The sequence below is a fragment of the Oncorhynchus mykiss genome, chromosome 25 (genome assembly GCF_057628025.1).
Source record: "Oncorhynchus mykiss isolate SJ-2025 chromosome 25, ASM5762802v1, whole genome shotgun sequence".
NCBI lineage: Eukaryota > Metazoa > Chordata > Actinopteri > Salmoniformes > Salmonidae > Oncorhynchus > Oncorhynchus mykiss.
Genome location: NC_143046.1, coordinates 13085266 through 13096947, shown reverse-complemented (window position 1 = coordinate 13096947; position 11682 = coordinate 13085266). Strand labels below are relative to the sequence as shown.

The 11682-nt window shown below is 43.3% G+C and overlaps 1 protein-coding gene across 1 annotated transcript; it reads left to right on the top strand.

Moving 5' to 3' along the window:
• The first annotated feature begins 8398 nt into the window (after positions 1 to 8398).
• Positions 8399 to 10778, top strand: LOC110504594 (homeobox protein MSH-D-like). Its single transcript, XM_021583356.3, has 2 exons — positions 8399 to 8922; positions 9850 to 10778. The coding sequence occupies exons 1-2, from the start codon at positions 8556 to 8558 to the stop codon at positions 10299 to 10301; spliced, it is 819 nt and encodes a 272-aa protein (XP_021439031.3). The 5' UTR covers positions 8399 to 8555; the 3' UTR covers positions 10302 to 10778.
• Positions 10779 to 11682: the final 904 nt, after the last annotated feature.

Sequence of the window (11682 nt, the reverse complement as noted above, 5' to 3'; positions counted from 1 at the left end):
ACTAACTACATACAAAACAAAGGAAATAGAGGTCAGAACGTGACAGCTGGAGTCATTAAAACTCGTTTTTCAACCACTCCACAAATTTCTTGTCAACAAACTATAGTTTTGGCAAGTCGGTTAGGACATCTACTTTGTGTATGACACAAGTCATTTTTACAACAATTGTTTACAGACAGATTATTTTACTTAAAATTCACTTTATCACAATTCCAGTGGGTCAGAAGTGTACATACACTAAATTGACTGTGCCTTTAAAACAGGTTGGAAAAATTCCAGAATATAATGTCATGGCTTTAGAAGCTTCTGATAGGCTAATTGACATCATTTGAGTCAATTGGAGGTGTACCTGTGGATGGAATTCAAGGCCTACCTTCAAACTCAGTGCCTCTTTGCTTGACATCATTGGAAAATCAAAAGAAATCAGCCAAGACCCCAGAAAAACATTGTAGACCTCCACAAGTCTGGTTCATCCTTGTGAGCAATTTTATTCTTAAAATAAAGTGGTGATCCTAACTGGCCTAAAACAGGGAATTGTTACTAGGATTAAATGTCAGGAATTGTGAAAAACTGAGTTTAAATGTATTTGGCTAAGGTGTATGAAAACTTCTGATATCAACTGTATGTATGTATACAATTTTACTGCTCTAGGGATGTAGTAATTGTTTGGATAACCAGTGCAGTAGATTACAGTAGGTGAGAATGAAGAATAGCACCTTTGAGATCCATCAAGGAAACATAAAGCAATAAATGACAATCGTGCCTAAACGCCCATGAGAAACACACACACACACACACACACACACACACACACACACACACACACACACACACACACACACGCACACACACACACACACACACACACGCACACACACGCACGCACGCACACACACACACACCCAACCCCCTCCAACCTTCCATGAGATAATCACTATTATATTTCAGCTTTCCCCTCTTCCTTGGTTCGCTGAGTCATTCTGTTGTCTTTTGTTGCGTTTCCTTGCAAATGTTTCAGTACATGAGTTTACACTGGGCAACCATAATGTCCTGTATTTTTCCAAACACTGTAATTGCTCTAATGAGAAATGAGGTCTGATTTTGTTGACCATGCTGGTTGTAGTTCCAGCTTGTTTTAGGGCCCCGGGGGTTATAGTGATGAGTTGCAGCAATAAGCAAGAAATCCAGCACTGTAAAACTAAACACACCATCAATTCTTCCCCGGAAAGTGGTTACGATTTGGGACACACACAGACACAAACACTCATTCTCATGCATAAACACACACACACAGACACAAACACTCATTCTCATGCATACACACACACACACACACACACACACACACACACACACACACACACACACACACACAGGTACTCAACTGTACTGTGAGAGCATTTTATACGGTGTGTTTATTCACTGTGGTCTAGAAAGCAAATTGTCTTTAGGGAGTGGTTATATTATAATATCCTAATTCATCCCCCAAGCAGCCATGTCCCTGTGTGCCCTAAATGGCACCCTATTCCCTAAATAGTGCACTACATTTGACCAGAACCCTATCTAGGGAAAAGGGTTCCATTTGAGACACAGACCCTGTGTGCTCCAGATTAAGCAGAAAGCTCTCTTTCCCAGTTCATTTAGGAAAAACATATTTTCATTGTTGTTTTTATGATTACAATCCTAGATCTAAACTGTACTTGCAGTATAATTAAATCAAAATGTGGGTGAAGTTAACGTGAAGTTTATTTTGACTTTCGTTGCCAAAACCCTTTTCTGTGGACGCAGTTTGACAGGTACAAAATGAAAAATTAGGCTTAGATTATCTTGTCTATTGAAGTCTGGAAATGGTCCTTCCAGCCACAGTGAGAGATACAGTGTGGGTCAGGCTGTTTAGAAGAGGTTGTTCAGCTCAGTGATTTGCCTGTTTAACCTGTCTCCAGACCTGTTATTACTGAGAGGTCTCTGACACTGTCAGAAAACCATGTATTTTCATGTTCTTCTAACTTTTAACCCTCCTTAGAGTTGACAGCTGTAATAGGGGGGCAGTCTGTACAGGGGGGGGCTGTCTGTAATAGGGGGGGTTGTCTGTAATAGGGGGATTTTCTGTAATAGGGGGGTTGTCTGTAATAGGGGGGGTTGTCTGTAATAGGGGGGGTTGTCTGTAATAGGGGGGTTGTCTGTAATAGGGGGGTTGTCTGTAATATGGGGGGGTTGTCTGTAATAGGGGGGGGTTGTTTGTAATAGGGGGGTTGTCTGTAATAGGGGGATTTTCTGTAATAGGGGGGGTTGTCTGTAATAGGGGGATTGTCTGTAATAGGGGGGTTGTCTGTAATAGGGGGGTTGTCTGTAATAGGGGGGGTTGTCTGTACTAGGGGGGTTGTCTGTAATAGGGAGGGTTGTCTGTAATAGGGGGGATGTCTGTAATAGGGGGGTTGTCTGTAATAGGGGGGGGTGTCTGTAATAGGGGGGGTTGTCTGTAATAGGGGGGTTGTCTGTAATAGGGGGGTTGTCTGTAATAGGGGGGGTTGTCTGTAATAGGGGGGTTGTCTGTATTAGGGGGGTTGTCTGTAATAGGGGGGTTGTCTGTAATAGGGGGGGTTGTCTGTACTAGGGGGGTTGTCTGTAATAGGGGGGTTGTCTGTAATAGGGGGGGTTGTCTGTACTAGGGGGGTTGTCTGTAATAGGGAGGGTTGTCTGTAATAGGGGGGATGTCTGTAATAGGGGGGTTGTCTGTAATAGGGGGGGGTGTCTGTAATAGGGGGGGTTGTCTGTAATAGGGGGGTTGTCTGTAATAGGGGGGTTGTCTGTAATAGGGGGGGTTGTCTGTAATAGGGGGGTTGTCTGTATTAGGGGGGTTGTCTGTAATAGGGGGGTTGTCTGTAATAGGGGGGGTTGTCTGTACTAGGGGGGTTGTCTGTAATAGGGAGGGTTGTCTGTAATAGGGGGGTTGTCTGTAATAGGGGGGTTGTCTGTAATAGGGGGGTTGTCATATTGTGACCCGTCCATAGAGGAGAACATCCGTCTTACAGTAACTACAATCTGGTTCTCCTCAAGAATTCTAATCACAGCAACCCCACATAGCTCAGACACATCAGTAGGATTGTCAAACATTTGCCTGCCGACAGTACTTAGCATCTCTGAAACAGTGTGTCGGCAGTCACTCTTTTGTGTACACACAGCAAATAGCTTGAAGTGTTCAGCCTCTCAGCCATTTTAAAACAATCCAAATCAGAAGGTGGGAGCAGCGTTGTTTAGCGATGCATGTCTGTGTGTGCTGCTTAGTTTATGGTCTAGATTAACTGCGCTAATGTTTCTATTTAGTAAAAATAAACTTGTTGTTACTAGCCAGACGACCACAACTAGATAACTACCTAGCAAGAAGATGAAGAAATAATTTAATACACTCTTCATAATCTCGTACTACCAGTGCCAGCCCATAGACAAATGTTTAGCTAGCTAGCTAGCTAGCTAATGTTAGCATATTCTCTAGCTAGCACAACATAGCTAGCTAGCTAAGGACACTGCACTAACACAGGCAGCTCATTTTCATGGAAAATAATCCATTGTGATTGAATTATAATGTCAATACTAGCTAGCTTGGAGGAAGTATTTAGTGTTGTGCATTGCATCTCTGCACTTAGCTAGCTACCATCCCATAGCCTACAATGCATATGAAGTGTAATTGTCTCATGATATTTAACCGTGGATGTACAGAGAAAATTTACTATTTTTTCCTTTTTCTTGTCACTCCTATTGGCCCTTCCCACGTAGGGGTTTGTGCTCTCTGATTGGTTCAAAGTCAAGTTGTTGGCCACTGTTCTAGCAAGAGAAGGAAAGGCCTCCCATTGTGATAAGTACCTACAGTATCAGCAGACAAAGGGGCAGTGAGATTCTCGAGTGTTTCATGCTTAAGGGATTTTGTCCTTGCTACTGACACCTCTGGCTAGTTTCTGGGGTGGATTAGACCAAGGTTTTTAGTGAAGCAAGTATTGTGGTAGAGAAAATGCCATTACATTTTCTGTACAACAATATAGACCCTTCCCTTGATTTCCAGAATAAGAGACTGTAGCCTATTGTGACCTCGGGCTAGCTTCTGGGGTAGATTAGACCAGGGTCTATGCTGAAGCAATTAGGATAAAATATTAAAATATTAGTCTACGCCCCATAGCCATTCCTTCCCCCTGGTCTCTAGGTCTAGGAAACCATGTATTTTAGTTTCCTAATGGCTAGAGCTACACAAGCTTTACTCCGAAAGATGGAACAGACAGAGAGCTGTGTGTGTGTGTGTGTGTGTGTGTGTGTGTGTGTGTGTGTGTGTGTGTGTGTGTGTGTGTGTGTGTGTGTGTGTGTGTGTGTGTGTGTGTGTGGCAGTGCTAATTGTATGGTATCTAATCAATGGGACTGAGGGTTGAAGTGGTCTGGAGCTCAGGGCTCACACTGACCTTTAGGTGGACGACCAGAGAGATGAACACATTCCCTTAAGGCTGGCCGTCTGTCTATCTGGGGAAGAGGGGACAGTGTCTATCTCCAATCAGACAGACCCCTGCTGGGCTTGGTGTGGCCACTCTGCCCCCTTAACCAGGGATAGGAACCAGAGGAGAGGAAAGAGGAGAGAAGAGATGAGAGAAGATGACTAATGGGTGAAATCTAAGGATGTCAACATATCAATGAACACATGCTTTTCTTGTGCTCTGATATCAACCGCTCTTCTCACTCAACTGCTTTTCTAGCTAATTGCCTCTTCTCATCAACTCATTAAACTATGCACACACACACACACACATACACACACACAGAGAGAGAACACACACTTCACAGTAGGAAACCGCGGGGATGAAAGAGAGGCCTTTAATTGATTTGCATGTGTTTACATGAGGCTGGGGCTGCATAGTGGTGTAAACACATTGATTCACACACACACACACACACACACACACACACACACACACACACACACACACACACACACACACACACACACACACACACACACACACGCACACACACACACACACACACACACACACACACACACGTAAGTGCCTCCAGTGTGTCTGGACTGTGCTCTGTAATCAGTTGAGCATTAGTGTTGCGGTGTCAGCCCCTCGCTCTCCCCTGCATCATTAGGCCTTCATGATTCTCTCTCTCGCTTGTGTGTGTGTGTGTGTGTGTGTGTGTGAGCGCAGTTGATTTCACCTTTATTTAACCAGGTAGGCCAGTTGAGAACAAGTTCTCATTTACAACTGCAACCTGGCCAAGATAAAGCAAAGCAGTGCAACACAAACACAGAGTTACACATGGGATAAACAAACATACAGTCAATAACACAATAGAAAAAGCTATATACAGTGTGTGCAAATGTAGTAAGATTAGGGAGGTAAGGCAATAAAAAGGCCTTAGTGGTGAAAGTCACACATCATTTCTAGATTTTCCATATTATGCGTTTGTTTGAATAGCGTCCTTGATCTCTACAGGACAGAGACACTTTGTTTTGGATGACAGATGATATTTATAATTATTATTATAATTATTATTATTATTATGTACTGGGGCAAGGCCTACAGGTACAATATATGGCCAAAAGCATGTGGACACCCCTTCCAATTAGTGGATTCGTTGATGACAGGTGTATAAAATCGAGCAAACGGCCAAGCAATCTCCATAGACAAACATTGGCCCGTACTAAAGAGTTCAGTGACTTTCAACGTGGCACGGTCATAGGATGCCACCTTTCCAATACGTCAGTTTGTTGGTGTAAATCTCAGCCGCCATTGGACTCTGGAGCAGTGGAAACACGTTCTCTGGAGTGATAAATCACGCTTCACCATCTGGCAGTCCGACAGAGTGATCTGGGTTTGGCGGATGCCAGGAGAACGTTAACTGCCCCAATGCATAGTGCCAACTGTGAAGTTTGATGGAGGAGGAATAATGGTCTGGGGCTGTTTTTCATGGTGAAGTGAACTTCCAGTGAAGGGAAATCTTAATGCTACAGCATACAATGACATTCTAGATGATTCTGTGCTTCCAACTTTGTAGCAACAGTTTGGGGAAGGCCCTTTCCTGTTCCAGCATGACAATGCCCCAGTGCACAAGGTGAGGTCCATACAGAAATAGTTTGTCGAGATCGTTGTGGAAGAACTTGACTGGCCTGCAAAGAGCACTGACCTCAACCCCATCGAACCCTTTTGAGATGAATTGGTTCGACGACTGCGAGCCAGGCGTAATCGCCCAACATTGGTTGCCGACCTAACTAATACTCTTGTGGCTGAATGGGAGCAAGTCCCAGCAGCAATGTTCCAACACCTAGTGGAAAGCCTTCCCAGAAGAGTGGAGGCTGTTATAGCAGCAAAGGGGGACCGAACTCTATATTAATGTCCATGATTTTGGAATGAGATGTTCGATGAGCAGGTCCACACATACTTTTGGACATGTAGTGTATATCTGAGCTTCAAACAGTCCCACACACCGACACACTCCCTAGCCTGACAGCTCTGCTCAGTCTGTGAGACGATAGACTGAGGTTATTGTGAATGGGCGCCACACACCTCAGGAAGGTAGTAATTTACCTTCATTACCCTTAAATCCTGCTTAAAGGAGCCGGATTCCACACGCCTAATTACAAGGTGTTAATAACAACTATGTAATGACAGTCATTTACTAACCTGCTTGCCTCCAACCATCAGCCCTCTCCAAATGCCTCGCTCTCACAGTGGAGTGAGTGAGCTGAGATGAGGTTTGAAGTAGAAAAACAAACTGATTGCGTCCCAAATAGCATCCTATTCCCTATATAGTGCACTACTTTTGACCAAAGCCCTATCGGCCTTGAGCAAAAGTAGTGCACTGCATAGGGAATAGGGTGCCATTTGGGACCCTGGCTGACTGACATAATTCTTATTGATTACCATTGTGATTAACTACCAAAGTGGTATTTGAGGTCATAGCGAGTTTCAACATGAGTAGAGAGACTCAGGGCTCCATGATGCCAGAGATGTGGTAACACAACAGTTGAGTTGTCTCTCTGATCCGCTTTCATCTTTCTGCCACCGACCGACGCCCAGAGACAAGTTGTGATGACACATAGGCCTACACACACACACACACACGCACGCACGCACGCGCGTGCACACACACACACACACACACACACACACACACACAGAATCAAGCTAATAGCCGAGAGGGTGATACAGTAGAAGGCCTCTAAGATACCACTAGAATCAGCCCCCCTATCAGCAGCACTGGACTAGTCTGCACTGGGATAACCCTGGCAAAAACACTCCCATGATTGTCCCCCATGATGAAATTGGGGAGGGGACTGTGGCTCTGTCTCCGTCCGTACGTTCATCACATGTGATATCTCAGACAGCACTAGCCCAATTTGGACGAAACTTGGATAAATGATGCATCTTTCCATAGAGATCTGGCATTTACAAGAGTACACTGATTGGCCCCAAGGCGGGAGTTTAGTAATAAACAGAAATGTGTTAGTCACACGCCATATCTCAATTGGCCCAACAGGGCACTGCAGCATTTGTGGGGGATGACATGTTTACTGTTGCCTTGTTTCTATTGATGAGTAGACGGGTGGGTTGTTTGGGAACAAAACTGAGGCATGCACAACTTTGGGGAAAAACAGATGGTTGGTTTAGAGTGACTGGAATGTTGACCACATGTAAACTATATTTATTCTCCAAATGTTTATTGAAAACATAAATAGATTCGCAAAATCAGCATTTGTTGTCTCTCAAAAATATTGTTACACTTGTTGGTTAGCCTGCTAGTGAATTTTACCTGTATTAGCATACGTCAAAACAAGACATGGTATCAATAACAAGCTGAAACGAGTCATCTACGATTCCCCACGTGACAGCTTCTTGTCATTGTTGCTAGCTATCTGACCGTTCAGAATCATAACAACACAAGGCCTTCAGCCCCATGGATGCATGTGCATCAATTTCATGATGTTGTCAGCCAACCTGCTGTCTATGTACTGCACTGATAGAGTATTTTATTAAATGTAATATTTTTCATCGTATTACATTAATGCCCATCATTTGTTGAATGTAGAATATTTTTCAAAATATTAATTCTTAAAATATAAATTATATTTTTTTATTCTGGGAAAACGGGGGAAAGCAGGCTTAATCTACATATTTTTTGGAATAGCCTTCTTTGAGGGAGCAACAATTGAAAAATAGTTCTCTTCAATTTTCCATCCACCTCCTCCTCCTCCCTCTCCTTCTCACGCAATTAGCTGTAAATTAGGCTCGTATTTACTCGACCTCGTGTTTACCCTGCGTGTAGTCTGTCTCGAGGGTGTCTTTAACCTCAAGACCCAGGACCACACCCAAATCCCCGAAACTCACAGGCCAATCACAGGTCTCCTTCCTCTTCTATAGTTTTGTCAGGGTTTGAATTGGTTGAAAGTTCCAGTGCTATAAACAAGTGTTCTCATGAGTTTAGACACAGACTTCAGAAGTTGAGAAGTTGTTGTCCTCTCCGCGGATAACAGTTGAGATGCGCATATTATTATTACCTTTAGGACAAATTGAATGTGTTCGTCAACATCTTATTTTGGCATAATAAGAAGCATGGATTCTCGAGTAGATTCGACAGATGGATTTTCAACCTATGAGGGCACTCCTCGACCACCGACGCAGCTCAAGGAGCACAAAAACCCCGAATCACCTTTACCTTTCAGTGTGGATGCGATCATGTTGGATAGAATAACTCCTGGCGACCGAGGGAGACGCCACAGCGGTACGATAATATCTCCCCTGGGGAATTACTCTAAATCGGTGTCCAGAGAGGCGTCTAGTACAGAAGACTTTCCTCACAACTTTGACCCGTCTTCTTCGACAGTTAAATCAGAGACGTCGGAACCAGGGGACTTTGCGTCCAATTTGGCTCCAGTGCTCAGTAAGTGCTCAACCTTATTATGTAGAAGGGTTATTGAAAAGCCTATGGCCTGGTAACTTTTTGTCCCATGCTGATCAATTGGGAAATATCCATTATGTATGTTTACTAATGTATTTTAGAAGTTGTAGCCTATGTGGAAAAAATATAACTTTCTGAGTTAGAATACTAGAAAACTATTGTACACTGTCTACAGATCAATATCAGTTCTTTATAACCATTCAAAACACTGCATATCATCAGGGGAGAAGGCTAAATGTATGTATTTGTGTATATACACGGAGTATACCAAACATTAGGAACACCTCCCTAATATTGAGTTCCATCCCCCTTTGTGCCCTCAGAACAGCCTCAATTCATCAGGCCACACACTCTACAAGGTGTCGAAAGCATTCCACAGGGATGTTGACTCCAATGACACTGTTGTGTCAAGTTGACTGGATGTTTTTGGGGTGGTTGACTATTCTTGATGCATACAGGAATCTGCTGAGTGTGAAAATCCCAGCAGCTTTGCAGTTTTTGACACAATCCGGTGCACCCGGCACCTGCTACCATACCCTTCAACGGCTCTTAAATCTTTTGTCTTGCCCATTCACACTCTGAATAGCACACATACACAATCCATGTCTCAATTGTCTCAAGGCTTAAACATCCTTCTTTAACCTGCCTCCTCCCCTTCAGCTACACTGATTGAAGTGGATTTAACAAGTGACATCAATAAGGGGTGATAGCTTTCACCTGGATTCACCTGGTCAGTCTACAGTATTTCATGGAAAGAGCAGGTGTTCTTAATGTTTTGTACAGTGTATTTTGATTTAATGTTCTCTTTCTGTCTATTAGTGACATATTTAGGCTAATGGATGTTGACAAATACCACAAACACTCATTATGCCTTTAATGATACATCTCTCCCTCCCTCCCTCCCTCCAGACCAGCTCAGTCCCTCCTTAAGGAAACACAAGACCAACAGGAAGCCTCGGACCCCCTTCACCACCTCCCAGCTCCTGTCCCTGGAGAGGAAGTTCCATCAGAAACAGTACCTGTCCATCGCTGAGCGGGCTGAGTTCTCCTCCTCCCTGTCTCTCTCAGAGACCCAGGTCAAGATCTGGTTCCAGAACCGACGGGCTAAAGCCAAGAGACTGCAGGAGGCAGAGGCGGAGAAACTCAAGATGTCCGCCGCAGGTGTTGGATCCAAGCCGGGGTTCTATCACCCGGGGTTCTCCTCGCTGCCGTTTCCCCTCTGTGTCAATCTGGGTGGGTGGGTCTCAGGGATGTACGGAGGACAGGGGTTCCCCTTCAGACGCACCCCTCTGTTAAAAACAGAACCACATCTGGGGGTGTACACCTCACCTATGGGGTACGGACTGTTCCACCTGTCCTGAAAGGTTTGTGTGTGTGTGCGTGCGATTGCGATGAACCTCACAACAAGATTTCAAATTATACCCTAACTCTCAGGGATGCCTTGAATATATTGTGCTGGACCAACTTTGATATATTCAACAGATGTGGAAGTGTGCATGGTTATACGGTAGCTTGTGTTCCCTGGTTTGTTACGGAAGAGCTTAGCGCATCAGAACACCCCATAGTTCCAACACCCATAGTACAAGCTCCATTGCAGTGTCATTGTTCATTTATTCTATAGCCCTGACCTCCTGACCTGTGCTGTATTTGCCAAAGTTTGTTGGATCGTTTCGTAGGATACTGATCCACCGTGTGTCTGATCACTCCCAAAATACTAGATTAGCTCTGTAATAACATATTTATTAAATAAATGTAATATAATATATATTTTATGAAATGTATCTACAAGTGTAAATATTTTGTGGTCTGATGTTGAAAATAAAATGTTATTTGCTGTTCTTGTCTTGATATGCGAGTTTACCTTCAACATCTCTTCTATTTTCAATTCATTTTATTATGCTTCTACAATGTCTGGTAAATGCAAATAACAAATTGCTTAAATTCTCCACAATGTCATATGGAAGTGGATTGTTTAATCTTGTATCGATCTGATTGTTTGATAGGATCTTTACCTTTGTACCTGGAGCTTTAAAACATGTGTAGTACAGTCTAATTCACCTCATTTAGGGGGTAACTGTTCTAATATGTCTTTTAGAGTGAGTACGATTCAAGCCCTGTTATACCCGGTTCTAACATTTATAATTTGTTGTTATCTTGTCCACATTCTGATTGTGCCCACATTTTCAGACAGGTGTAGATGATTGAAAGACCACATTTTGATCTGATTTTCCTGACCACGTCCGAAGGTAGTCAGACATACAAAGGTAGACAGATCTGGACAGTGAAACCATTTCAATTATCATTCTCCTGCCCTTTTAAAATCATTGACTGGTGGAAACATTGACTTATGGCATCAATGTGTCTTAAAAGAAATAAACATTATTTTGAAAGAATAGCTGTCAAATATTTTGCATACAGGAAGTGACCAGGAAATCTGGTCACAATGCGGACACAGTGGACGAATAAGAAAAACATTTTAATGCCATGTGTAGATCAGGACAAAGGACGCATGTTAGAGCCAGGTATAAAGGAGGTTTTAGCATTAGGGGGTGAGGGAGGTTTAACCAGTTAGGTCAGTTAATAGCTAGGTGTATTTAACCAGTAGGTCAGTTAATAGCTAGGTGTATTTAACCAGTTAGGTCAGTTAATAGCTAGGTGTATTTAACCAGTAGGTCAGTTAATAGCTAGGTGTGTTTAACCAGTTAGGTCAGTTAATAGCTAGGTGTATTTAACCAGTTAGGT